Source organism: Triticum urartu, chromosome 3A (genome assembly GCF_056163025.1).
Source record: "Triticum urartu cultivar PI428250 chromosome 3A, HENAU_Tu73, whole genome shotgun sequence".
Lineage (NCBI taxonomy): Eukaryota > Viridiplantae > Streptophyta > Magnoliopsida > Poales > Poaceae > Triticum > Triticum urartu.
Window position 1 is genome coordinate 608,050,629 of NC_141875.1, and position 27,900 is coordinate 608,078,528.

General features: G+C 47.9%; 3 protein-coding genes and 1 pseudogene across 3 annotated transcripts; 3 read left to right on the plus strand and 1 right to left on the minus strand.

Annotated features, from left to right (window-relative positions):
• Positions 1-2,776: 2,776 nt before the first annotated feature.
• LOC125549737 (5S ribosomal RNA) lies at positions 2,777-2,895 on the minus strand (annotated as a pseudogene).
• An 11,686-nt stretch (positions 2,896-14,581) lies between these two features.
• Positions 14,582-17,200, plus strand: LOC125545367 (actin-7). The gene is made up of 4 exons (XM_048709281.1): positions 14,582-14,758; positions 15,410-15,481; positions 15,593-16,600; positions 16,695-17,200. Exons 2-4 carry the CDS (start codon positions 15,425-15,427, stop codon positions 16,758-16,760), a joined length of 1,131 nt encoding a protein of 376 aa, XP_048565238.1. The 5' UTR covers positions 14,582-14,758; positions 15,410-15,424; the 3' UTR covers positions 16,761-17,200.
• Positions 17,201-21,965: 4,765 nt separating this feature from the next.
• LOC125545370 (histone H3.2) lies at positions 21,966-22,629 on the plus strand. Its single transcript, XM_048709285.2, has one exon. The coding sequence runs from the start codon at positions 22,055-22,057 to the stop codon at positions 22,463-22,465; it is 411 nt and encodes a 136-aa protein (XP_048565242.1). The 5' UTR covers positions 21,966-22,054; the 3' UTR covers positions 22,466-22,629.
• A 457-nt stretch (positions 22,630-23,086) lies between these two features.
• On the plus strand, positions 23,087-26,725 carry LOC125545369 (VAMP-like protein YKT61). The gene is made up of 6 exons (XM_048709283.2): positions 23,087-23,483; positions 23,991-24,088; positions 25,001-25,105; positions 25,631-25,696; positions 25,906-25,992; positions 26,633-26,725. Exons 1-6 carry the CDS (start codon positions 23,258-23,260, stop codon positions 26,681-26,683), a joined length of 633 nt encoding a protein of 210 aa, XP_048565240.1. The 5' UTR covers positions 23,087-23,257; the 3' UTR covers positions 26,684-26,725.
• The last annotated feature ends 1,175 nt before the right edge of the window (positions 26,726-27,900 follow it).

Below are 27,900 nucleotides of genomic sequence, written 5' to 3' on the forward strand. Positions count from 1 at the left end.
CACACCCGGTGGGGTCAGAACCAGTGGGGGCACGCTAAGTGCACCCACTGGGTGTAGTCCCCGAGGCTATGGTGGACTGCTGGCAGTCGACCGTAGTCTTAGTATTTATTGCCTTTGTTGTTTTTCGCTGTAAAATAACTTCTCCCCTTTGACTTCAGAAATCTTGCGATCTTGGAGCTAGCTTTGATGACTTGGAGAAGCAGCAGATTCAACTGAACCTTGATCTGGAGCTGGCCAGGACAGAGCTGCAAAAGGCCAGAGACGGCGCCGCAGGTAAGACTATTTTGTCGACTGGTTAGTTTTAGGCTTGAGTACCCTTCTGCTATTTCTGAATCAATCATCATTTCTTTGCAGAAAAACTGAGAGAAGCTCTAGCGAAAAAGGATCAGGACTTGGCTGCTGCCCGTAAGGAGGCTGACGACAAGACCGCTCTGGCCGAACAGAAGCTGGCTTCGGTCGGCCAGTTAGAAGAAGAGAATACCAGGCTAAAGACCGCTCTAAATGAAGCCAACAGGGAGTGTACATGCTGGAAGAAGGATAACCTCAACCTGAACGAAAAGATGGAAGGCATTGCTCGCAGGAGGGACGATTTGGAGAGCTACTTGAGGAGCCTTGCCAAGAAGTTGTATATCAAGCTTGAAGGTGCACATTTAGTTCCGACTGATTTTTTTTGTGTCGACTCAGTGTATGAAAATTGACTTATCCTTGGATCGTGAATGCAGAGTTTTGCCGGAACTTTGAAGAGGAGACTGGGCGGATCGAACCAGGTTTGGATCCAATCAACTCTCCCATGAAAGATGAAGCTACCATGAATTTGCTCCGACTGGAATCTCGCATTGACGGTGCCGTGGACTACTTGGCTCGACTGAAGGTCGCCATGTCATGGATCGACCCGGCACTTTGGCCAGAGGCTACGCTCCAAAATGATCTCAAGTCTCTGATGACTCGCCTTAACGGAATCCCTGACCGAGTGTAGGAGTGGAAGAAGTCTTCTGCTCGGTGCGGCGCTGATGTGGCTCTGTCTTTGGTTCGTGTCCACTACAAGGAGGTGCGACAAGACAAGCTGGCAGCAATCAAGGTCGCCAACACCCAGAAGCATGACTTCCAAACCTTTATGGAGACTTTCATCGCTGCAGCCACTCGGATAGCCGACGGCGTCGACCTGGATGAGTTCGTCGAGCCTGCCAGCCCTCCTCCCGCGGAGTGAACAAACTTCTTATGTCCCACCTTAAATTTGCCTCAGAATGCCGAGTGGTTTTTGTAACTGTTAAACTTTTTCGGGTCGCATGCCCGAGTACCTCGATCCGTGATCCAGAACCTTTAGGATTTTATCTGAACTTGGTTTACCGTTGAATATCTTTATGAATCTCCTGCTGAGTGAACCCAACCTTTATTCGAGACAACTTTCTGTATTCGCAGCACAGCTCCGAAGGAGGGGGAAGTAGTCGACCCATGCCTTGTATTTGTGGCGAAGCTCCCTAGGGGCGGGCGGCGGTCGACCCACACCCTGTTACTGCAGAGTGGGATGGAGCGCACATTGTATTTGTGGCGAAGCTCTCCAGGAGAAGGGTGGGGGGCAGTCGACCCGTACTTCGTTACTGTAGAGCGGGATGAATCGCGCATTGTATTTGTGGCGAAGCTCTCTAGGAGAAGGTGGCAGTCGACCTGCCCCTCGTCTTCCTTGAGGATTGAGATGTGTTTGGGAGAACTTAGGCGAGTACTGGACTACAGCTAAGCCCCCGAGTGGGAGGATTGCTCTCCACTCGGTAGGGTTTTTTCAAACTTAGGTGAGTGCCTGACTGCAGCTAAGTCTCTAGGTGGGAGAACTTAGGCGAGTACTGGACTGCAGCTAAGCCCCCGAGTGGGAGGATTGCTCTCCACTCGGTAGGATTTTTCAAACTTAGGCGAGTGCCTGACTGCAGCTAAGTCTCTGAGTGGGAGAACTTAGGCGAGTACTGGACTGCAGCTAAGCCCCCGAGTGGGAGGATTGCTCTCCACTCGGTAGGGTTTTTTCAAACTTAGGCGAGTGCCTGACTGCGGCTAAGTCTCTAGGTGGGAGACCTTAGGCGAGTACTGGACTGCAGCTAAGCCCCCGAGTGGGAGGATTGCTCTCCACTCGGTAGGATTTTTCAAACTTAGGCGAGTGCCTGACTGCAGCTAAGTCTCTGAGTGGGAGAACTTAGGCGAGTACTGGACTGCAGCTAAGCCCCCGAGTGGGAGGATTGCTCTCCACTCGGTAGGATTTTTTCAAACTTAGGCGAGTGCCTGACTGCAGCTAAGTCTCTAAGTGGGAGAACTTAGGCGAGTGCTGGACTGCAGCTAAGCCCCCGAGTGGGAGGATTGCTCTCCACTCGGTAGGATTTTTTCAAACTTAGGCGAAACAGATTCGCAGCTAAGCCCCCCGAGTGGGAGGCTGGCTCGCCACTTGGTAGGAAACTGTTTTTACAAACTTAGGCGAAGCGGATTCGCAGCTAAGCCACCCACTGGGGGATTTCTTACGCAAACTGAATCAAGTCTCTGGCCTTTTGTAGCTCTGTCCTGGCCAGCTCCAGATCAAGGTTCAGTTGAATCTGCTGCTTCTTCAAGTCAGCAAAGCGAGCTCCAAGATCGCAAGATTTCTGAAGTCAAAGGGGAGAAGTTATTTTACAGCGAAAAACAACAAAGGCAATAAATACTAAGACTACGGTCGACTGCCAGCAGTCCACCATAGCCTCGGGGACTACACCCAGTGGGTGCACTTAGCATGCCCCCACCGGTTCTGACCCCACTGGGTGTGGGAATGCAACACGAGGACTTCCCAGGAGGTCACCCATCCTAGTACTACTCTCGCCCAAGCACGCTTAACTTCGGAGTTCTGATGGGATCCGGTGCTTTAGTGCTGGTATGATGGGACCGGCCCGCTGAAGTCAAGTCCAAAAAAAAGAGAGAGATATGGAAGAAAAGAGCCCCCTAGTCTAGTGGTGGGGTGGCTTATATAGAGTGCGCCACCCCCTCACCCCTTATGTTACACGGTGGAGCATCAATGCCATAATGCCTGCCCACTAGCTACAAACCGTCATGCTGACTATTGATCTTTGCATATCCGAGTGAGTTACACGGTCGAGTGGAATGAGCTCGCCAAGTGAAGTGTCGTGCTCCGAGTGGTTGTCGTTGTCCGAGTGATTTTCAAGTTGTGGTACATCTGGACGGCGATACTGTCGTGGTAACGATTCTGACAATAAAAGAGGGGTAGGATAAAGAAGCATGATCTATCGAGATGCATATGGGTGACACGGTGGTTTTAGCGAGTTCGGGCCTCTCACGGTGGAGATAACAACCCTACGTCTCGTGCTCCGGAGAGGCTTTGTTTTATCTTAGTATGTATCCGGAGATTACAATGAGAGGGGAACAGATCCCCATAGTCCTGAGACTAATGGTGAAAAAGAGAGAGAGAGATGGAAGAAAAGAGCCCCCTAGTCTAGTGGTGGGGGTGGCTTATATAGAGTGCGCCACCCCTCACCCCTTATGTTACACGGTGGAGCATCAATGCCATAATGCCTGCCCACTAGCTACAAACCGTCATGCTGACTATTGATCTTTGCATATCCGAGTGAGTTACACGGTCGAGTGGAATGAGCTCGCCGAGTGAAGTGTCGTGCTCCGAGTGGTTGTCGCCGTCCGAGTGATTTTCAAGTTGTGGTACATCTGGACGGCGATCTGGCCCAGGGGCCCAGTACAGAGTATACGGTGTCCATGGGTAGGGCCTTTAGGTCAGGCCTGTTACCCTACCCCCAATGCATGTCCTCGTCATTAGCCCCCGAATCGGTCGAGGTTGAGCGGGTCGAGTCGAGGTGAATTCCCAGATGAGTCGAGTGCTACGGAGGCACTTATGAACTCCTTCTGGTCACCCGGCGATCTTATCTCCGCATGTTGCCTTGACGGATTCCAGACTGTATGGTGTCCGAGTGAAATGAGCTCAAACGGTTCCGCGGAGGAGCGTTAAACTCACCTTATAGCAATTTTTTTGGAGTGATTTGGAGCTGGTCCTGCATTGAGTAACTGATTACTCAGAATTTCTTCACGCCTGGAACGTGTATTTTTTTGTTGTTTGGCCGTCACTCGGACCGGGCGGACCGTTCCGAGTGGATACCATTCCAGTGGGGGCACGCTAAGTGCACCCACTGGGTGTAGTCCCCGAGACTGCCGTCGACTGCGGGCAGTCGGCGGGAGTCTTAGAGCCTGTCCTTTTTGTTGTTGTTCATCACTCGGACTGGTCAGGCCGTACCGAGTGGAGATTACTCCAGTGGGGGCACGCTGAGTGCACCCACTGGGTGTAGTCCCTGAGACCGCCGTCGACTGCGGGCAGTCGGCGGGGGTCTGAGAGAACTAAAAATCTTCTTAGCTGGTACTGATCGAACTTGTTCTTCTCTAACTCGGAGGTCGAGTAATTCTGGAGCTGGTTTTGCATCGAGCAAAGTGTTTCTTTCCGAGTTCTCTTCCAGTGGGGGCACGCTGAGTGCACCCACTGGGTGTAGTATCCGAGCCTCTGTCGGACTAGATGAGCCTGGCAGAGGGTTTAAGTGTCCTGGTAAACCTCCACGCAGTCGACACGGTAAATATCTTTTTAGTCTGAAATTGAGTCAGCCTGCCATCCGCGAACTGAATCGGGGAGAATCATGGCCGGAAAGGAGCTTTTTCCCCTCGTCTGGATGCCAAGACCCCCACACATCTGGATCACTTGGGTCCTCTCGTCACTCGGATTAGCCCTTTTCACTGTCTGGGAGCGACAAGTGAAGATATGCTTGAAAAGACCCCAGTGAGGTCGACAACCCAAGAAGTTCTCACACAAGGAAATGAACGCGGCAAGATAAACGATTGAGTTGGGGGTAAAGTGGTGGAGTTGAGCCCCAAAGAAGTTCAGAAACCCTCGGAAGAAAGGATGAGGAGGCAAGGAAAACCACGGTCGACGTGGGTGGCAAGAAGAACGCGCTCACCCTCCCGAGGCTGCGGCTCGGATTCCTTCCCCGGAAGCCGCGCCGCGTCGTAGGGGATCAGCCCCCCTTTGGCCAAGTCGTCGAGGTCGTCTTGGCAGATCCTCGAGTGGATCCAGTCGCCCTGGATCCAGCCCTTCGGCAGGCCAAACCACGAGGAAGATCCGCCCCGGCTGGTCGCCTTCCCCTTCGACTTCGCCGTCGCCTTCTTGGCCCGCTCCAGAGCCACTGTCTTCTCCCTCCCCATTGTCGCCGGCGAGGCGCGTGCGGTGCGGTGGTGTTAGGGCGAGAGCGAGCGCGGCGGAGGGACGTGAGGGAGAGAAGAGGTAATGGGATGCACTGCTCGGGGAACTCCGGTCCATGCGCTTTATATCAGGCCGCTCCCGAGTGGCTGACGGGTAGGCCCAGGCGGCCCTGTCAAATCCCGCAACGACCGCATGAGCGATACGTGGCGAAAAAGGTGGCACGGGGATCAAGGCGGCTCCGCTCTATCTCGTCCAATTACTGCGGCCTCCCCCGTCCCGCGCGCTTCCCAAAATTCGGATCCCACTAAATCCGCGGGCAGCGAATAACTTGTCAGACCAAGGATCTCCTCCACACCATCACTCGGAGCCTTACAAGTAAAGAAACCCACTCGATGAGGAATTAAGAATGGATCAAGGCGACTAGAAAGGAAGTTGCTGCCATCACTCAGGCCCGTTGATCTGAAACTAGATATGCTCACGACATGAAAAACGAGTCAGAGAAGCTCTCAAATCCTTCCCCACTCAAACCTCGATCCATTCGGGGGCTAATGATGAAGCTATGTACCTAGGGTAGGGTCATGGACCTGTCCTACCTACCCTACCCAAGGACATCTCTAGAAGAAATCACCTTTCAATCGACTTGAAGGTGTTCCACTCGACAGACTCGAAGACACTCGACCAAGAAGCAATCACTTGACCAAGATCCAACCACTCGACGGCCAGGAGACCTAAAGTCACTCCGCACGCTAACGGTCGGTCATTAAATAGCTTTTTATGGTCATCATAGCACTTTATTACTAGCGTTACCAGTAATGCCTCGCCTTAATGAACATTGAACCCTTGGTAACGTGGGCTGGCCGGGGGCCTGGCGCACTCTATATAAGCCACACACACCCCCTCCGAGACAAGGGTTCGCACCTCTGTAACTCATACACGCATAATCCAGTCGACCGCCTCCGGGCTCCGAGACGTAGGGCTATTACTTCCTCCGAGAAGGGCCTGAACTCGTAAACCTTGCGTGCTTACAACTTCTCCACAGCTAAGATCCTGCCTCTCCATACGTACCCCCCTACATCACTGTCAGGCTTAGAACCACGACACCCTCACCGCCGCCGCCGCCCGCCCTCAACCTCACCGCCGCCGCTCTCGACCACACTGTCGCCGTCCTCGACCTCACCGCCGCCGCCCTCGACCGAGCCCACCGAGCCCGCCGCCCAGGACCGCCGCCCTCCCGTTCCCGAGCCCGCCCTCGCCGCCCCTTCGTCGCCGAGCACCTCCCCGCCACCGTCTCTCCCTCTGTAAGCCCCCCACCCCTCCCCAACCCCCTCTCTCTTTGCTTAGTTAGTAGATGATTTTAGTAGTAGTAGATGTTAATTTAGGGTTCATAGATAATGATTTTTAGAAGTAGTGGATATTAATTACTAGTAGTGATGGTAAACTAGTTGTATAATTAGCAGTAGAATATGTTAATTAGTAGTAGATGTAGTAGTTAGATGTTAATTAGTAGTAGTAGATGTGCTAGTTTCTTTCTATTTATAGTAAGTTTATATTTAGTAAGAACTAGTTGAATTAATAGAGCTAGTTTAGTTTTAATTGAACTAGTTAAGTTTTAGTTGAACTAGTATAGTAAGTAAATTAATAACTAGTTGAACTACTTCATTTTTAGAAAGAGCTAGTTTTTTTCTTTTTATACTAAGTTTATATTTAGTAAGAACTAGTTGAATTAATAGAACTAGTTGAATTAATAGAACTAGTTGAACATGCCATATTTGGTGTTATTTTTTAGTTTAAGCAATTATTTCATGTTTTGGTTACACCTCCGAGTGGCCTATGTTTTTCCGGAGTGTTGATTAATTTCCGTTCCGGCAAATTTCAGGCGCTCGATATGTCCTTTTTTAGCAAAGGTCATGCCGGATTTTTCCGTGAATTCTGGCATGACTTGTGCTAGAATATGTACAAGTTTAATCTTTGAATTATGAACGTAGGAAATGTCGTACTCGGACGACGACAGTCTCTCGGGGGAGTGCAGTTGGTGCCACGATGATCGAGGTATGTGCGGCAGGTTCATTCAGCTGGATGAAGATCGGCGCTTCAGCATTAAGCTCGAGGAGACCTTCGATGTTGAAACGGTACGCAACAACGACAAGTGTTTTTTTCGTAATTAAGCATGACTTCAACTATTTCAACGTTTAATTTTCATCTTTTAAAATTTGACTAGTTTATCCCATGCCATGCAAGACGCTATGTCTTGGAGAGGATGGGTTTTGAAGACCATGAAAATTTTCAAACAAAGAAAATATACCTAAGGATCCATCATGATATCGATTTTGAAGTAAATCTGTACAATTCTCAGAGCGTAACCCATTTTGGTTGCCAAAATTGGGAAGCACTTTACAAAATGTATGGTTTTTATGAGGGTATGATTGTCAACATGGATCTTGGTGATCCTGACATCGAGCAAGACAATATGGACATTTGGGTCCTTGTTGATACGCTTCCGATTCTACCGCAATGTGAGTTTCTCAAACATAGTTATTAACTAATTTATATTGTTTATTTCAAAATAGTTGACAGCTTATTTCCATTGACAGCTTATTTTGAATCTTCAAAGAATGTGCAGAAGATGGTAGACAAAACCCACTACACTGATGGCTCCGAATTAACTTATAAGGAGAAAAATCATTTGATTGCTTATTGTACTTTTTTTGAGAATTACAATACCTATTATCGAACTCCTCCAAATTATGGTGAATACGTGCCACTAGTGCACGTGTTGAACCACGATAACTTCTATGGAGATACCCTGGTAAGATATTTTACTATTACGACATCCGTGCATCTTTTACATACTTCTAAAACTAGTACATCATTGCTAACTACGAAGTTATTACTATGTTTTTCAACAGAAAATCCCGATGGATTGTGTGCCTCATCTGATGTATTACAATGGTCGCCTTGAAGTTCTGAACCTACAGCCAGGTCATCCTACGGATCTCACATGTGCATATCGAATTTCTGAAACCGGTGAACACATGCTAATCAAAGAGTGGAAAAAATGTTTGGACATTCGTAAGGAGGTTCTTGGAAGCAACATTAAGCGAAAGGCAAGAATTGGAGACGGGATAATCTGCATTCTCCATAATGGAGAGCGAGGGGCTATCTTGTTTTTTGCTATTTTACCTTAGAGAATATAGTAGGTCCTATGAGGTACAATATGTTTATTATGTGATACAATGTGTTAGAGTTGAAGATGTGAGGAGTACTTGTGATTACGACTAGTGACCAATGATATGATGATGATGATAAGTTGTTAATGATATGATGATGATGATGATATTTATTATATCATTGGGTGAAAGAACCGCGGATTAGTTTCAAGTGGATGTCCATCCACTTGAAACTAGTCCACACGGTTCTTTCACCCCGTGATGTAATAACTCATTATGATGTAAAAACAATTTGTAAATTCCCGTTGTATGAAAATTTGTGTAAAGGTGTACGAATACAACATGAAATAAAAAAGAAATAAAATATGAAATAATAGTAGCAACGCGGGCAGAGAGAAGTGCTACTACTAATTATGAGCAGCACACTCCTGGAACTCGCTGCTACTAAGTCGATTTAGCCGTAGCATGGGTGGAGGCACGCTACTGCTATTCGTTAGCTGTAGCGCCTTATCAGTAGCGCACCACCCCGCGCTACTGATAGGTCTAAAACCCGCGCTGCTGCTAGCCTTTTCCCTAGTAGTGACACCGGATGAGTTCCGGGGGTCACCGGATAATTATCGGAGTGCTGGGGGTTATCGGAACCCCCGGGAGGACTAATGGGCCAACATGGTCCTTGTGAGAGAGAGGAGGGGGGCATAGGGCTGGCCGCCCCCCTCCCCCTTGAGGAGTCCGAATTGGACAAGGAGGGGGGCGGCGCCCCCTCTTTCCCTCCCTCTCTCCCTCTCCTTCCTTCCCCCTTCCTCCTCCTAGTTGGACTAGGAAAGGGGGAGTCCTACTCCTACTAGGAGGAGTACTCCTCCCCTCCTTGGCGCGCCCCAAGGGCCGGCCGGCCTCCCCCTTTCTCCTTTATATACGGGGGCAGGGGGCACCCTAGAGCACAACAACAGAAATTGTCTTTGTCGCGTGCGGTGCCCCCCTCCACCATAATCCACCTCGGCCATATCGTTGCAGTGCTTAGGCGAAGCCCTGCACCGGTAGCTTCATCATCACTGTCATCACGCCATCGTGTTGACGAAGCTCTCCCTCGACACTCAGCTGGATCGAGAGTTTATGGGATGTCACCGAGCCGAACGTGTGCAGATCGCGGAGGTGTCGTACTTTCGGTACTAGGATCAGTTGGACGTGAAGACGTACGACTACATCAACCGCGTTGTCATAATGCTTCCGCTTACGGTCTACGAGGGTACTGGACTACACTCTCCCGCTATGCATCACCATGATCTTGTGTGTGCGTAGGAAAATTTCTGAAATTACTACATTTCCCTTTGGGATCTACGTGTGAAGCGGAGTACATAGCTGCTTCGAAAACAGCACATGAAGGGGTCTGGATGAAGGAGTTCATATCTGATCTAGGTGTAATACCTAGTGCATCGGGTCCAATGAAAATCTTTTGTGACAACACTGGAGCCATTGCCTTGAAGAAGGAATCCAGGTTTCACAAGAGAACCAAACACATCAAGAGACCCTTCAACTCCATTCATGAAAAGGTCAAGGATTGAGACATAGAAATTTTCAAAGTACATATGGATCTGAATGTGGCAGACCCGTTGACTAAGCCTCTTCTGCGAGCAAAACATGATCAGCACCAAGACTCCATGGGTGTTAGATTCATCACAATGTAATCTAGATTATTGACTCTAGTGCAAGTGGGAGACTAAAGGAAATATGCCCTGGAGGCAATAATAAAGTTGTTATTTTATATCTCCTTATTCATGATAAAGGTTTATTATTCATGCTAGAATAGTATTAATCGGAAACCTAAATACATGTGTGAATAAATAAAGAAATATTGTGTCCCTAGTAAGCCTCTACTAGACTAGCTTGTTGATCAAAGATGGTTAAGGTTTCCAAACCATGGACATGTGTTGTCATCTCATAATGGGATCACATCATTAGGAGAATGATGTGATGGACAAGACCCATCCGTTAGCTTAGCATAATGATTGTTCAGTTTTATTGCTATTGCTTCCTTCATGTCAAATACATATTCCTTCGACTACGTGATTATGCAACTCCCGGATACCAGAGGAATACCTTGTGTGCTATCAAATGTCACAGCGTAACTGGGTGATCATAAAGATGCTCTACAGATATCTCCGAAGGTGTTTGTTGAGTTGGGATAGATCAAGATTAGGATTTTCACTCCGAGTATCGGAGAGGTATCTTTGGCCCCTCTCGGTAATACACATCACAAGAAGCCTTGCAAGCAAAATGACTAATGATTTAATTAGAGGATGAAGTATTACAGAACGAGTAAAGAGACTTGCCGGTGACGAGATTGAACTAGGTATGAAGATACCGACGATCGAATCTCGGGCAAGTAACATATCGATGGACAAAGGGAATTGTGTATGTTGTCATAACGGTTCGACCGATAAAAATCTTCGCAGAATATGTAGGAGCCAATATGGGCATCCAGGTTCCGCTATTGGTTATTGACCGGAGAGGTGTCTCGGTCATGTCTACATAGTTCTCGAACCCATAGGGTCCGCACGCTTAACGTTCGTTGATGATATAGTGTTACATGAGTTATATGATTTGGTGACCGGATATTGTTTGGAGTCCTTGATGAGATCACGGACATGACGAGGAGTCTTGAAATGGTTGAGAGGTAAAGATTGATATATATATATATATAGGACGATAGTATTCGGACACCGAAAGTGTTTCAGAGGGTACCAGGTACTTATCAGGTCACCGGAAAGGAGTTTCGGGCATCCCCGGCAAAATTATGGGCGTTATGGGCCAAGTGAGAGAACACACCAGCCCACAAGGGGCTGGTGCACCCTCTATAGGGGCCGGCCCTATGGGGAGGGAAAGGAAAGTGTGGAGTTGGACTCCCACTTCCTTCCCTCTCCCCCCTCTTTCCTTTTCCCCTTGTCCATACAAGGAAAGGGGGCCCACAAGGGGTTGGTGCACCCTCTATAGGGGACGGCCCTATGGGGAGGGAAAGGAAAGGGAGGAAGAAAGGAAAGTGTGGAGTTGGACTCCCACTTCCTTCCCTCTCCCCCTCTTTCCTTTTCCCCTTGTCCATACAAGGAAAGGGGGCGCAAGAGGGCAAGAGCCCTAGGGCCGGCGGCCAGCCCCTAGGGCGCACCATGGATGCCCTGGCTGCCTCCCTCTCCCCTCACACCCATATATACATGGGGAAGGGGTACCACACAGGGGCAGAGCCGTGTGCGGTGTCCCCCTCCATCGTTTACACCCTCGGTCGTATTTTCGTAGTGCTTAGGCAAAGCCCTGCGGAGATCACTTCACCATCACCGTCACCACGCCGTCATGCTCCTGGAACTCATCTACTACCTCGCCGTCTTGCTGAATCAAGAAGGCGGAGGACGTCACCGAACTGGACGTGTGCAGAACGCGGAGGTGCCATACGTTCGGTACTTGATCGGTTGGAGCGCGAAGAAGTTCGACTATATCAACCGTGTTGTTAAACGCTTCTGCTTACGGTCTACGAGGGTATGTAGGCACACTCTTCCCCTCATTGTTACGCATCTCCATGGATAGATCTTGCGTGTGCGTAGAATTTTTTTTGTTTTCCATGCAATGTTTCCCAACAGCTGACATGTCCCCGTTGTATCTATAATTTTTTATTGTTCCATGCCAATATTATACAACTTCTATATACTTTTGGCAACATTTTATATTATTTTTTGGGACTAACATATTGATCCAGTGCCGAGTGCCAGTTCGTGTTTGTTGCATGTTTTTTGTTTCACAAAATATCCATATCAAACAAAGTCCAAATGCAATAAAAATTTACGAATAATTATTTTGGAATATATGTGATTTTTGGGAGGGTGGAATCAACGCAAATGGAGGCTCACGGCCTCCACAAGACACCAGGGCGCGGCCAGCCCCTAGGCGCGTGGTGGTGGGTGGTGGCCACCTCGTAAGGCGGTTGCTGCTCTACTTCAAGCGCAAGGAAGCTTATATCCGGAAAAAAGATTGTGTTAAAATCTCAGCGCAGTCGGAGTTACGGATCTCCGGAAATATAAGAAACGGTTTTCGGCTAGAAAACCGGAATGCGAAAAAGAAGATAACAGAGAGAGAGATCCAATCTCGGAGGGACTCTCGCCCCTCCGCCTCCATGGAGGCCATGGACCAGAGGGGGGACTCTCCTCCCATCTAAGGGAAGGCCAAGGAAGAAGAAGGATGAGGGGGCTCTCTCCCCCTCTCTCCCGGTGGCGCCCGAGTGCTGCTGGGGCAAGGATCGTGACGACAATCTACATCAACACTCTGGCTACCGTCAACACCAACTTTCTCCCCCTCTATGCAGCGGTGTAACACCTATTCTAACTGTTGTAATCTCTACTTAAACGTGGTGCTCAACGCTATATATTATTTCTCAATGATCTATGGCTATCTTATGATGTTTGAGTAGATCCGTTTTGTCCTATGGGTTGATAGATGATTATGATTGGTTTGAGTTGTATATTTTATTTTGGTGCTGTCCTATGACACCCTTCGTGTCGCGAAAACGTGAGGGGTCCCCGCTATAGGTTGTTGCAATACGTTCATGATTCACTTATGGTCGGTGGCGTGAGTGACAGAAGCACAGACCCGAGTAAGGGGGTTGTTGCGTATGGGATAAAGAGGACTTGATACTTAATGCTATGGTTGGGTTTTACCTTAATGATCTTTGGTAGTTGCAGATGCTTGCTAGAGTTCCAATCATAAGTGCATATGATCCAAATACGGAAAGTATGTTAGCTCATGTCTCTCCCTCGTATAAAATTGCAATAATGATCACCGGTCTAGTTATGGATCACCTAGGGACAAATGACTTTCTTGTGTGACAAAAGCTATCTACTTTTATTATCTTGCAATTTATTCGTAGTTTTATTTTCGCAAAGTACTCCTAGTTTTATTCTTATTCTAGGTAAAGCAAACGTTAAGTGTGCGTAGAGTTGTATCGGTGGTCGATAGAACTTGAGGGAATATTTGTTCTCCTTTTAGCTCCTCGTTGGGTTTGACACTCTTATTTATCGAAAAATACTACAAACGATCCCCTATACTTGTGGGTTATCAATATACCAGGGTCTCATAAGGACATCAATGTGCTGCAGTGATCACCGTTGTTTGCGAGGCCGACTGAAGGAAAAGCTCCTCCTTGCCACTATACTGTCAATGGACATGAGTACAATATGGGCTACTATCTGGTTGATGGTACCTATCCTTCTGGGCTACCTTTGACAGCACCATTTCTAACCCAATTGGCCAGAAAAAGGCTCACTTTGCCCAAAGGCAAGAAGCAGTTAGAAAGGATGTCGAGAGGGCATTCGGAGTTCTGCTGGCCTGTTTTGCAGTTGTTCGTGGCCTTACTAGACAATGGGATTCGAAGACCTTGTGGGAGGTGATGACATGATGTGTGATCATGCACAACATGATCGTCGAGGATGAGGGTGACGATGTTGCCGCAGCTCTAGAACTTGAGAACATGGGTGATCCTATCCAACTTCCAGACCAGAGTCCGACCATATTTGAAGAGTTTATTCAAATGCATCAACAATTTCGGCATTGACCAACTCGTGAGCAATTGAAGGAATATCTGATTCAGTATCAGTGAGCGGTTAAAGGGGAAACAGTGTTGGGATGTAATATTTGAACTTTTTAAAATTTGAATTACTGCTACATGCGGCTATTCGAATGTTTACACCCTTTGTATGCTGCTATTTGATCGTGCGGCTCAAAGAAAATTGAGGAAGGCTGGATGTATGCGGCTACGGTAGGGTGGCGTCATCCGACATCCATGTCCGTGGACTGGTCCCCCTGTCTGCGGACGGACGAGAGAGGAAATTTACGGGTTGTTGTTGGAGATGCCCTTATAATAACAGAAAAAAAAAGGTTAGGCTCCACCGCACGCAAGTACAAAGGCCACGTCAGCCGCCGGCGTCCCCACCAGCCACGACATCCGACGTGGACTTGCCGGATCACACACCGAAAGTTCCGCGCTGCAGCCGCCCGCGCAGTGGAGACACCATCGGACGCACACTGCGTTTCCCCACTGACCCGGACCAGGTCGGCCAGGAGCACGATGTTGTCCGGGTCGTCGTTCCGCTTGAATGCCTGCGCCGTGCCGTGCCGTGACATGGATGGTGGCGTCAAGCCCGGCCAAGAACGCAGCGGACACCCGAGCTACCGAGAGCCAGTCCAAGCGGAGCAGGCGGGCGGCCCGCAGGGCATATAAAACTGCTCCCCATCCACCTTTCGTGTTGCTTCGTCTCCTCTCCCATTTGCCCCCGCCTCGCTCTCACGCCGCTCGCGTCACTCCGAGCCCCCCCAATCCGTCAACGAGCCCGCCCGAGCAAAGGTATGATTTCCTCCCCCTCCTCCCTGAACCGATTTGGTCCGTAGTTCCGATGGATCGTTCTCATAGATCGCCGCGCGAGGTGTTGGCTCGTAGTTTTTCCGGTGGTTTTCTCGCTGGCATGGGGGTTTGGTGGTTGATAGTTGGTACGACGCGATCCATGGTGGTCGTCCATGGTGTTTGATCATCGGATTGGTAGGATCCTTAGCTGGTAGCTTGCGCGACAGCCGTTGCTGGTCAAGTCGATGATACACGAGTTCCCTTCCCTCGTGACCGCTGACCACGGGCTGCAGTATCTTTTCTGTTGACCGCTTCGTGTTCGGGATGACCAGTGAATCGTGAACTAGTACTATCTTTCCTAATTAAACACGTGATTTGCGAAAGATTGGATCAATTTCTTGATATATGTATGTTGTACTTTTACCGTGATTGTAGCTGATTAAGAGTCAAATCCCCCGCTAATCATACCATGTAATACCTCGAGAAATCCTGCGTGATGGCCGGCAAACTATCCGTTTGTTATCACGCGTTTGTCTTGGATCCATCTGTATATATGTGAGCAAAAAATATTGTTGTGATGCTCAATACCATGCCCTGATCTTTTATTATCGAAATTGAAGAAACAGACTGAAAAATAGAATTCTTCTGTCGCAGAAAACCGCTTGAGAAATGGCTGAAGAGGATGTCCAGCCGATTGTGTGTGACAATGGCACCGGAATGGTCAAGGTCAGTTCCCCTGTCATGGTGTCAATCCCAAATTCAGTTAGCATGTTGTAGTGCAGAGTACATTTCAGCGTTCGCGCTAACTGAACAACCGTCCTTCGTGTCAAACTGCAGGCGGGGTTCGCCGGCGACGACGCGCCGAGGGCCGTGTTCCCGAGCATCGTGGGCAGGCCGCGGCACACGGGGGTGATGGTGGGCATGGGCCAGAAGGACGCGTACGTGGGCGACGAGGCGCAGTCCAAGCGAGGCATCCTGACGCTCAAGTACCCGATCGAGCACGGCGTGGTGGGCAACTGGGACGACATGGAGAAGATCTGGCACCACACCTTCTACAACGAGCTCCGGGTGGCGCCGGAGGAGCACCCCGTGCTGCTCACGGAGGCGCCCATGAATCCCAAGGCCAACCGGGAGAAGATGACCCAGATCATGTTCGAGACCTTCAGCTGCCCCGCCATGTACGTGGCCATCCAGGCCGTGCTCTCCCTCTACGCCAGCGGCCGGACCACCGGCATCGTCATGGACTCGGGCGACGGCGTCAGCCACACCGTCCCCATCTACGAGGGCTTCACGCTCCCCCACGCCATCATCCGGCTCGACCTCGCCGGCCGCGACCTCACCGACGGCCTCATGAAGATCATGACCGAGAGGGGCTACTCCTTCACCACCACCGCCGAGCGGGAAATCGTCAGGGACATCAAGGAGAAGCTCGCCTACGTCGCCCTCGACTACGAGCAGGAGCTGGAGACGGCCAGGACCAGCTCCGCCGTCGAGAAGAACTACGAGCTGCCGGACGGCCAGGTGATCACCATCGGCGCGGAGCGGTTCAGGTGCCCCGAGGTGCTCTTCCAGCCCTCCATGATCGGCATGGAGGCCGCCGGCATCCACGAGGCCACGTACAACTCCATCATGAAGTGCGACGTGGATATAAGGAAGGATCTGTACGGCAATGTCGTGCTCAGCGGGGGTTCCACCATGTTCCCTGGGATCGCCGACCGCATGAACAAGGAGATCACCGCGCTCGCGCCCAGCAGCATGAGGGTGAAGGTCGTCGCCCCGCCGGAGAGGAAGTACAGTGTCTGGATCGGCGGCTCCATTCTCGCCTCTCTCAGTACCTTCCAGCAGGTACCCATTTTTCCCCTACATGCTACTAATGCTTGCTCTGTTACTGCTCGTTTCACCCTGCGAGATTAATGGCGTGCCTCCATTTGTGTCGCAGATGTGGATCTCCAAGGCAGAGTACGATGAAACCGGCCCGTCGATCGTCCACATGAAGTGCTTCTGATCAGTCCGAGGCTGACCAACCTGTACCTGTCATTCAGTTGCTTGAGGTCCAAATCGCAGATGCTTGAATGTGCCATGGTTTCCATGGCGTCGTGGTTCGCTGAAAGTGTTTTGGTCATGGAACAAATTTGAAAGGTAAGGTCGATTGATGGTTTCGAACAATTCTGTAGGACGTCGGGTCAGTTTCAGTGGGTTCACTGAAGCATGTAGTCTGGGACATTTATTTTGGTTTCGGCGATTCAGCTCATGCGTGTGCTGGAGACCTGAAACAGAGTGTCGTTTGTTTGCACCACCCCGGCGAGGGTGTTGATTCTTGTACCTTTTGTAGCGGGGGTTTCTTGTCAAACCACCTGGTCAGTTCTCGCATGTAGAAGCTTATTTTGTTGGTACTTCAGCATTTGTACATTTTGAATTATTATTGAAGGAAGTTTATGTTTGTTATGTGTTGTTGTGGTACTCGTTGTTGATCCGGTTGGTGTGTTATGACTCTAGCAAGCGTCACAATCCCGTGCGAGGGAAGTTTGCAACAGGTTCATGTATACTCTCGAAAGCTAAACAACAATGTATTTGTGTGCGTATGGCCTTGGATACATATCGTCAACCTCAAATCGTGTCGGTGGCTGATCTGTCCATACGACATCCTTGGTGATTGTCGATTCGAGTCGGGCGATCAGAGATGAAATTGCTCAAAACCCACCATTCAAATGGAAGTTTGAGACTCAAGAAAATCTTCTTCCGTGTCCGTTTTCAACTGGAAATCCAATGCTCAAAGAAAACCTTCACCCGAGTCTGTTTTCCTAATAATCACCTCAAATAAGCCTACAACACGCCTTTTAGTGGTATCACTTTGCTCAACAAGAGATGACTTACAAGTGATCTACGGTGTGCCTTTTATAGGCTCTTGGTAGTGTAGAAATGACCACCAATACTCTCGTGGGAGAGAAAAGTAAGGTCAATACCCTCAAAAAGGAGAAAGGAAAACATGTCTGATGTACTTGGTCTATAAAAGGGGCTTGCTTTGGTCCATGAGGGATGTTCATGGACGTACTTGATAGATTTCATGTTTCTTGTGAACCTCCCGTACTTGGATTGTCTTTGACTTCTGCTTATGTTTTATTATCCTATAAGGGTCAATTCTTTCGTGGTTTATTTGTGGTTGTGGAAATAAGCTGCCTCATATCCAGCTTATTCTAAAAGTCCAGCCTAAAATTTTAGTTTATAAGCCTACTATTTAAACCTTAATTAGTAAGATTCTAAAATAAAAGTTTAGGTTAATAGGCTTCTAAAATAAAATTTTAGGTTAGAAGCCTACTAATTAAGGTTTAAATAGCTCCTCCGAATTCAAGATCCAACCGAGGGGTTGGCCTCGACCTCCTCCACCGATAGCCACAAAAACCATAATGAAAATACCTCTCCTATAAAGGAGAGAGGCCACATTAAGAAGAATGAGGAGGGCCCTAATACATGTAACCAACAAGGCTAGTGAGATTGAGAACCTCACTAGAAGTGTTGGAGACCAAGTGAAGTGCCTTAGTCAAGCCTCGGGGATGAGAGGAAGATGGCCCGATAACTGCCCCCGAGTCGCTCTCCTAGGCGACTAGGGCGGTCACCCATCCCCGCCGCCTGTAGGATCAAAAAGAGGTGTCTAGAGGGGGTGATTAGACTCTCAACAAGGAAAAGTAGCAGTTTTTAATTTCTTTAAGTTAGGATGGAGTTTTAGCACAAGGTTAAACATTCACAGTACATTTCAAGCAAGCATGGCAAGAGTATATGAGCAGCGGAAAGTAAAGCATGCAACTTGCAAGAAAGTAAAGGGATGGGATTGAAGTGTGCAAACATAATTGGAGACACGGAGATTTTTGGCATGGTTCCGATATGTGGTGCTATAGTACATCACGACTCAGAGCCTCCAGTCCTTGCCCGCCACAACCCAGAGCCCTCCGCCATGCCCCGTCACGACTCAGAGCCCTCCTCCATGCTTTGCTCCTTAGCAATTTGTAAATCTAAGAAGTCAAAATGAACCACTCATATAAATCTTGCTGTGAAGTTGCTTCTACACATGAACATAAGAAAAATGGGTACCATAAACTACAATTAGGCAAAACTTGTGAACCTTCTTAGTCTCATACCTGAAGCTACAAGGCCATTGTGGCACCTGTCAGACAGTATACCATCAAATAGGATCGGCGGTCACGACATTCCCGGATGCACAGTTCCTCCGCTCCTTCCCCGCCACAATCCAGAGCCCTTTGTCATGCGCCGCCGTCACCCAGGGCCCTCCTCCATGCTCCACTCCTTAGCAAAATCAAAGAAGGCAAAACAAACCACACATATAAATTTTGTTGTGAAGTTGCTTGTACACGTGAACATAAGAAAAAGGGGTACCATAAATCAAGGTTGGAAAAAGCGCTAGGCGGTAGGCGGGCAGTGACCCTCTGCCTAGCGCCTTGCCTGCCTAGGCGTAGCCTAAGCGGCCCAATGCGTTTCGTACGGTAGCAGGTTAGGAGGATAATTATTTGGGTAGATTTTGTACCATAGCAGGTTAGAAAAGACAATGTGGTGATAAAAAGGATAGACTTTGTACCATAGCAGGTTAGAAAGACAATGTGGTGATAAAAATAACATACATCAGGCAATGTGAAGAACTAAATATGGTCTATTCAATGGGGCAGCACGCCCATAGAAATATCAAATATTCAAATAGATTAGAGGCAAACATCACCCAAACCCAATTGGCATAGCATTATAAATTATGAGTTCAACAGTTCACACATCAAAATGAAGTTCTTTAATTCCTAGAATCTTATTGGGAGGACTTCTCTCACAAGTCAAAAAGGGAAATTCCACATGGACGCACACACAAATGGTTTGACTCAATGACATAAAGATATAATATATAAAAAGTACTTAAGAAAAGACACCCGTTCATTTGGGTCTCCTCAATTATCAATAGCCATACTCCTCATCCGAATGCATCTCCTCCTCATCATCAAACTCCTCTTCTTCAGAATCAAATTCTTCTTCTTCATAAAGTTGTCTTGGTCTCGCACTTCTACGTGGCTCGAGCAGTTCATCGCCTCCCATTGCTTCTCCAATGCCACTCCCTGACATCCCTGTACTATTCATCTCCTCCTCATCTTTATCCATATAGATGACTTCTGCATAATCATATCCGCCCTCAAAAAGAAAACCTTGAGCTTCAGTAGTTTCAGCGGATAAGAGGACATCAATGATCTTCTTCTCCTTGACCATTTGTTTCTTGGCCATCATTCTCGAGTTGAATTGTATGAACACAAGAGAGTTTAGACGTTCTGTAGTTAGCCTATTTCTTTTCTTCGTATGTATCTACAACAGGAAAAAAACATAAGGATTAAGAACAGGGAATGTTTTGACATGTGACGGACTAATCAAGCTAGATGTGAGATTAGAGAGTCAGGAGACTAACATTTTCGAAGGTACTCCAATTCCTTTCACAGACTGAAGAACTTGATGTCAATGAGAGGATTCTCACAGCCATCCTTTGTAGAGCTGGTGCTTCAGTTCCATAGAGCCTCCACCAAGATGCTATGAATTAAAGCACAGAATCAAGTTAACAATGTATTGCATAAATTCTGAATATATACTGAATAAATTAGACTTCACAAAATCAGAATGCATACCTGCATTATAATCAAAATTTTGACAACTCCTCGCAAGCTTCTTTGCAAATGATCCTTCTTTAATTCAAAATTGACAGCTTGATCTTGTTTGTCATCGTCACCATAATAAAAGGTCTCCACACAGCTAATGAACCCTTTGACATTAAACTACAATTAGGTAAAAATTGTGAGTCTTCTTAATCTCATACCTGAAGCTACAAGGCCGTTGTTATCATCAACCATTGCTGCTGTATGTGTGTATATTGGTATTCAACCTCAATTCCTCACAATTTGTAAATCAAGCACATACCAGTAGCAGCCTCGTTGATCGTCTTTGTCACCGTCTGCTCCCACGAGGTCACCACGAGGCAGCCGTTACACCTCCCCATCATCCATTGTCTCCATCTTTCTCGGGCCCACGGTCTCGAGCAGGATGCCAACGACGGCCAGAGGGGCGGCGACGCGCATGCCGACAGGGGGAAGGAAGAACAGGGGCGGCGATGCTCCCTCCTGAAGGAGGGAGGAGTAGGGGCGGTGGCATGTGCGCTGGGAGGAGGCCGGGAGGGCATGGGCGGCCGGGAGTGAGGGAGGAGGTGGGGGCGGGGCGGCGCCCGAATCCAGGGAGGTTGGGGGTCGGGCGGCGCCGGGAGTGAGGGAGAAGGTGGGGGCGGGGCGAGCCAGGATCTGGGGAGGAGATGGGGCGGCCGCCGAGAGGAGGTCGGGGGGCTTTTTTTTTTTGAGGGATATGGAGGAATCGCTAGGTCAGGAGGAACGTCGGGGAATCGCTAGGTTTTTTTTCGCGGGAGGGTTGCGAGTTAACGGAGGTGGGAGGATGACGAAAAAAACCAGCGAAATTAAACCGCACAGACTATTCATCAAGTCATCCATTAAGAGTAGAAATTTATTTTGGAAAAGAATTAAAAACATTTCTATGGACACCAAACTACCGTGGAAAAGAACGGTACATGTACACACAGATGTCCACTATATGCATACAAATTTCCACCAAATATGTATTTTCATACGTGATATATGAAAAATGTGTAGATCAAATGAGCTCATCTTTTGTTGTTTCTGGAGCACTATTTTTCTCGTTGTAGCCTACAAACCAGTGATCAGTAAAACTTTTAAGATAAATTTTGAGTTCTTGTTTGAAACTCCCAGGAACCAATATGACGCTGGGAAAAAGGTCTGGACCCACTCGTCATTCACTATAAACGCTACCACGCCACAACTATTTAAAAAAAAAGAAAGAAACGCTACAGCGTACTACAAGACCCACAGTCAGATCATCCAGTCGGAACCGAGGAACCTCCAGCTGAAAAAAATTAAAATTTTCGAGGAACCCGGGCCAACGATCCGCGTGACTCCACCGCAGCCAATCAGAAATCTGCAATCCCCTTCCCACGGATCGCACCCCACGATCCGCGTGCTCCACCCCAAGACCCAATCTCGGCCGTCCACCCGCCACCGATCGAACGCCCCAAATCCATCTTCCCTCCACTCGTCCCCGCCGCAGCTCCCAAAATTTCCCAGTCTCCCGCCGGCTCCTCCCCTACATAACCACCCCCATCCTCTCCATCCCATCTCACCCAGCTCCCAAATCCCCCAAGCAAGCAAGCAAGCAGCCTCCGCTCCCCTCCCCGACCCCGAAGCAATGGCGCGCACGAAGCAGACGGCGAGGAAGTCGACCGGCGGCAAGGCGCCGAGGAAGCAGCTGGCGACCAAGGCCGCCCGCAAGTCGGCCCCGGCCACCGGCGGCGTGAAGAAGCCCCACCGCTTCCGCCCCGGCACCGTCGCGCTCCGTGAGATCCGCAAGTACCAGAAGAGCACGGAGCTGCTGATCCGCAAGCTGCCGTTCCAGCGGCTGGTGCGGGAGATCGCGCAGGACTTCAAGACCGACCTCCGCTTCCAGAGCTCCGCCGTGTCCGCGCTGCAGGAGGCCGCCGAGGCGTACCTCGTCGGGCTCTTCGAGGACACCAACCTCTGCGCCATCCACGCCAAGCGCGTCACCATCATGCCCAAGGACATCCAGCTCGCCCGCCGCATCCGCGGGGAGAGGGCCTGAGCAGCGGTCGTCGTGTGCGTGCGTTGTCAGAGAGTCGTGCTGTGATGTTCCGGTCTCAGAGCTTGGTGGTGTAGCTAACATGTTCCTGTCCGCTCTCGTCGTTGCCTTGCCATATGTAGCCCCTTGCTGCGATGAATTATCAATGAAGAGTGCAGTTATCCTCATATGAATCTCGTTTCAGTGTTTGTTTTTCTGAATCTCATTTCTGTTGGATGTGTACTGTCTTTCTGTTCTTCAGTTTCGTTGTCTAGCTGTATGCTGTTCGTGCTGTGAAGCAGAGGAAGAGCACCACTGCCGCATAATAACCTTCATCCGTTGATTAGCCCCTTCCGTCATTGGATTGCGTCCTTCGTCTTCCACTCTATTTTAATTCTGGATTTTTTTTCTTAATCTTCGGATGGTGTTACGCTGATGGAGATGAAGAACAGGATCGCCGCGTCATGATTTTCGTCTCACCGTGGTTATGTTGTTCCATATTGAGATATCTTCCATATCTGTTCCCCAGATTTTGTTTTGGAAGTTTCCAGGTTCTCCGCGTCTGCCTCTTTGCCGCCTCCTGTTGGTGGTTGGCGGAAGGAATCCAGTAGTAGCTGTAAACCAACGCTGGCCGCCCAAGGCTGGCCCGCTGTCATTGACTTGTCGACGTCGTGGGGGTGAGACCGAATCCAGCAAAGTAGGAAACGGGAGGGGAGAAGCTTCTTTTACTTCCGCGCGGCGATCTCCCGTCCAAACCCACCCATCCAACCCACCGCCCAAGGTCGCCGCGGATCTAGCAGCCTCGTCGGAGCGGAGATGAAGATCACGGCGCTCGTCGTGCTGAAGCCGTCGGCCGGGGGCGCCGGGGGCTCCTCCTCCAGCGGCGGGCAGGGCTCCGAGGCGCTCGTGCTGGCCAACGCCACGGACGTCAGCCACTTCGGCTTCTTCCAGCGCGGCGCCGCCCGGGAGTTCATCGTCTTCGTCGCCCGCACCGTCGCCCAGCGCACTCAGCCCGGCCAGCGCCAGTCCGTCCAGCACGAAGGTAAACGCCCCTCCTCAGATCTGCTTGCCGCTGCTCTCTAGGTCTAGTTTACTTTGTGATCCGATGCTCAGATCCGGGGTCTGGGTTTGGACTGATTTTTCCGGCGGTCAGTCTTCTGCCACGGGTCTTACGGTAGTTTGATTCCTAGAGCAAGGCCAACATAAGTTATGATCTCTGCAAAGTAGCCTGTAGCCCTATCTGGTAGTTCATCCGATGTGCTGTAGGATTCGCACTTGCAAAGTGATTTTGTTGCTGAAGAAGCGCTGTAGGCTTGTGATTCTCTGTCCATACTGATTCATGATTATGTGACAATATCGACAATTTGCATTTGGTGGATTTGACCTAGTATTTCGGTGCTTACGGCGTAATTTAAGCCCCACCTGCTCCTATTCCTTGTATCTCCAATTGATTGCTGCTCCTTTTCGTTTTAGTGACTTTGAGCAAATTCATTTTCGCGTATGTAATTGTGAGGTCGAATCATTCAAACACTTTGCCGTTTCTTTGCAGAGTACAAGGTCCACTCACACAACAGAAATGGCCTCTGCGTGGTGGCATTTATGGATGATCACTATCCTGTACGAAGTGCATTTTCTCTTCTGAATAAGGTATAGATCGTTGTTGTTGAAACTCATGTATTATGTATTTCGTGATTGGCCTAGTATCAATTTTTACCAATGCAGGATTTGATCTTCCTGTTCTATGTTCTTATTCTGATGAATGCTTCCAGATACAGACTTTTTGAAAATTATTAACAGAAAGCATGCAAGTGTTGACGTTACGCATCCATGGTTGCACACTGTATGCTATAAGCTCCCGCTAGGCTGGTATATATAATTGCCCTCAACATTAGAGAAGTGCTTTGGCATTATTGAAAAGGAATCCCTAGTGAGTGGCGGAGCTACAAAGAAACATCTGGACGGGCCGCGCTAGCACAATTTTTCTTAGAATTCTTAATCATACTACTTCGATAGACATACTCGGTACCTTGTGTAAGTCAGGAGATGCATACATATACACGTTGTTGTCATGCAGTTTGCTTCCTCGCTGATAAACCATGTACTCCCTCCGGTCCTTTTTAGTTCGCATATAAGTTTTGTCCCAAGTCAAACTATTTCTACTTTGACCAAATTTATAGGAAAGAGTACCAACATTCATAATACCAAATCAATATTGTTAGATTCATTATGAAATGTAGTTTCATAGTATATATATTTGATATTGTAGATGTTGGTATTTTTTAACATAAATTTAGTCAAACTTTGCAAAGTTTGACTTGACAGAAATCTAATATGCAGAGTAAAAAGGACCGGAGGGAGTACAGTCTTTGCTAAACAAATATATTTTTCTCCTGAGTCCTGACATACATTCATGCGTGTAGTTAGATAATAATCATGATTTTATTGGGGTCATGCAAATATTTTCTGTACTGTCATAACTGAATAAGTTCCATAGAGCAGTTCTTCCATAGTAGTGTTTTTGGGTGATACTTAGCTGTCGATGCGATGTTTTTTATGAAGGTACTTGATGAATACCAGAAGGCTTTTGGGGATGCTTGGAAAGCCGCCACAGCAGATTCCACTCAAGAGTGGCCTTTCCTGATGGAAGCTTTGACAAAATTTCAGGTATAATCATCTATGGAAGGTTTTGTATGCTTGTGTGTTCATTGCTAGGAGGTAACATAATGCTCTATGTTTACTACTGGTCTATTTATCCTATATACTCTACAGAAAGAGAAAATGAGAGAGAGGGAGGGTGCAACTACAGTTGTAATAAGTTGTCTATTTTACAATTCTGCTATATCCATTGTATCGTGTCATGTATCGTTCTCGCCTTCTTGTTTTATGATGAAAAACATGGCCAGATACAAGTTTGGTGTGCTGGGGTGGCTTCTAATTTTCTAAGGAATGGGCTGTATCTTGTGGTTGTATGTCTGTTTTTGAAAGAAAAAGTAGCTGGTGCGGTGTTCCGTGGTGGCTTCTCTGGGATGGGTTCTATGTTCTCCACACATTTGGTTCTATGTTTGGACATATTAGTGTAATTTTGCAATTTGCAGTGTGCTTTTACTCTACTTGTCATTTTCACTGTGGAACTTGCCATAACCCATGACAAACTTGTTCTCATTAATAATGAAGCATCCCATTTTGTAGGATCCTGCAGAGGCTGACAAGTTAACAAAAATTCAGAGGGACTTGGATGAAACAAAAATTATCCTAGTAAGTGTTAATTATCTGATTTTTCTACGTGCTTAGAGATCTACAGATTTACCATCTTACTTGCACCATACACAATGGGTGCAAGGCCAGCCTTTCCCTGTAAAGATGATCTTCACCATCCCATCTTGTACTGGAGATATCATGCTATTTTGTGTGTGGTAGCAACCCATTGCTGATATGCTCTGTATATGCTTGAATAATTTTAACAGCATAAAACTATAGAGAATGTCCTTCAAAGAGGAGAGCGATTGGATAGCTTGGTTGAAAAAAGCTCAGACCTGAGTGCTGCTTCACAGGTAAGCATATATTTATTTTATTTGCTATTTACCTGAGGGGTCCTTTTTTACTTAAGACATGGTGAAAAATTGCTACCAGTTACTGTTATTTATCTCCAAGCTACAACGGGCATTGTCTTTCAGCCTGCACATTGTTTTACTACAGGCGCCTCCACTAGATTGTAAAGTTTACTTGTCTAGTACGAAGGGATCACTGCCATGGATATTTATTTCTAGTCATCTGCTATATGTGATGCTAATATTATCATGTGTGGTTTGTATAATAAGATAAATCTTGTTATTACATCATTCACTCACCAATTTCTTTACGACAATGCCCGAAACTGCTCTAATGCTGCACTTGCAATATCTTGCCTGTAATATTGAATAATTTCCTGAATGCTGTCCAGTTTCCAGAATGCTTTTTGTTAAAGTATATAATGTACATATTTGCAAAGGGCTCTTAAGGCACTTCTTTTCTTTTTACATAACCAGGTCCTGTTCTTCTAGGCTTTACTGTTTTTTCAGTCATAAAACAGACGTGCCCTTGTAACTTGCTGAAAATCACGATTTTAGTGTTACGGATCATTTCAATGCTTTGTCTTATTGAAGTTATCACTATGTTTGTTTTCCTGATAGATGTTTACCCTGTCCTTTTCAGATGTTCTACAAGCAGGCGAAGAAAACAAACAGTTGTTGTACTATACTTTGAAGCTTGAACTGTGATCCTCCAATCTTTCTTGGAAGGCTCCAGGTTAATGCTGTTTTCCAACAAAGATGCTGATACCCTCATACATGCTCCTTGTACCTTTAATTACACCTGCATAATTCTCAGGACACTTTTTACTCCTTTTTTCAGAAAGAAAATCAACCCAATATCGTTGTGTTGTACCGTAAGTCCGATTGCTCATGAAAACGTGCTGGGATCAATACTGTAAATCTGTTATTCTTTGGTGGTGCCTTTGAATAGCAACTAACATCACTTGTCGGACTAGATGGTTTCTCCCTGCGCTATACTCCTTAGCAATGGCCAACATCAATTGTCTTCTGCAATAGATTGTTGATATCTCAGTTCTCAAGTAGTATGTTGGAGCACCGTTGCTACTCTTAATTTAAGTATGTTGGAACACTGGTTGCTACTTGTAATTTATGTTCGATTGAAGATTGTTTGTACTATGCTTCCTTGATTTTATTACAAGTTTATTTATGTTGGAGTATTTTCTGCTAGCGACATGCATATACCGTGTCAAATGGTCAACATGCATGCCGTGTCAAATGCAAATGCCTTTGCTGATTTCCTGGACGCAACTTTTATTATTGTATGTAAGCAACGGTATAAATGGCACGTTATCTCCGTTGACATAAGTTATCGACAGCGTCAAGTTTACGCTAGTGGCTTCTGCAAGTCTTGACTGGACCACGAAAACGCATTCGAATCCAGGACCTGAAGTCACATAGCAAAAAGCAGCTATTCCCCTGACCAGGCTAGCGTTGAGGCCAAGCGGCAGCAGCCACTTGGGGCTGAGCCTGGTAGGAGTATATACCACGTATATGGTTGAAAAAAGTTACTCCAGGATATTTCACGTTTTTCAATATAAAAAAGGCGCTACGATATTCCACGTACTACGCGTGAAGGGCAGGCCATCAAGCAAAGCTCCTCTTGTGTGGTTATTGAACGCAATAACAGCTTCCAACACCCCAAGCTTTGCTTGGTGCGAACTGCCGCTGACGACCGTGGCAAAACCGTCTCGCCGTCACGTCGGGGTTCAGTTTACGGCTAAACGTCGTCACTGTCCCGCTGATCGCTCCGCTTGCGCCGGGCGTTGGCGCCTTGCTCCGGCGGGACGGTAACGTGCGTGCGCGGGACAAAGCCCTGCCCTCCTCTCACTCCCATCACCTCACCACGCGACGGCCACAGACGCACACGGC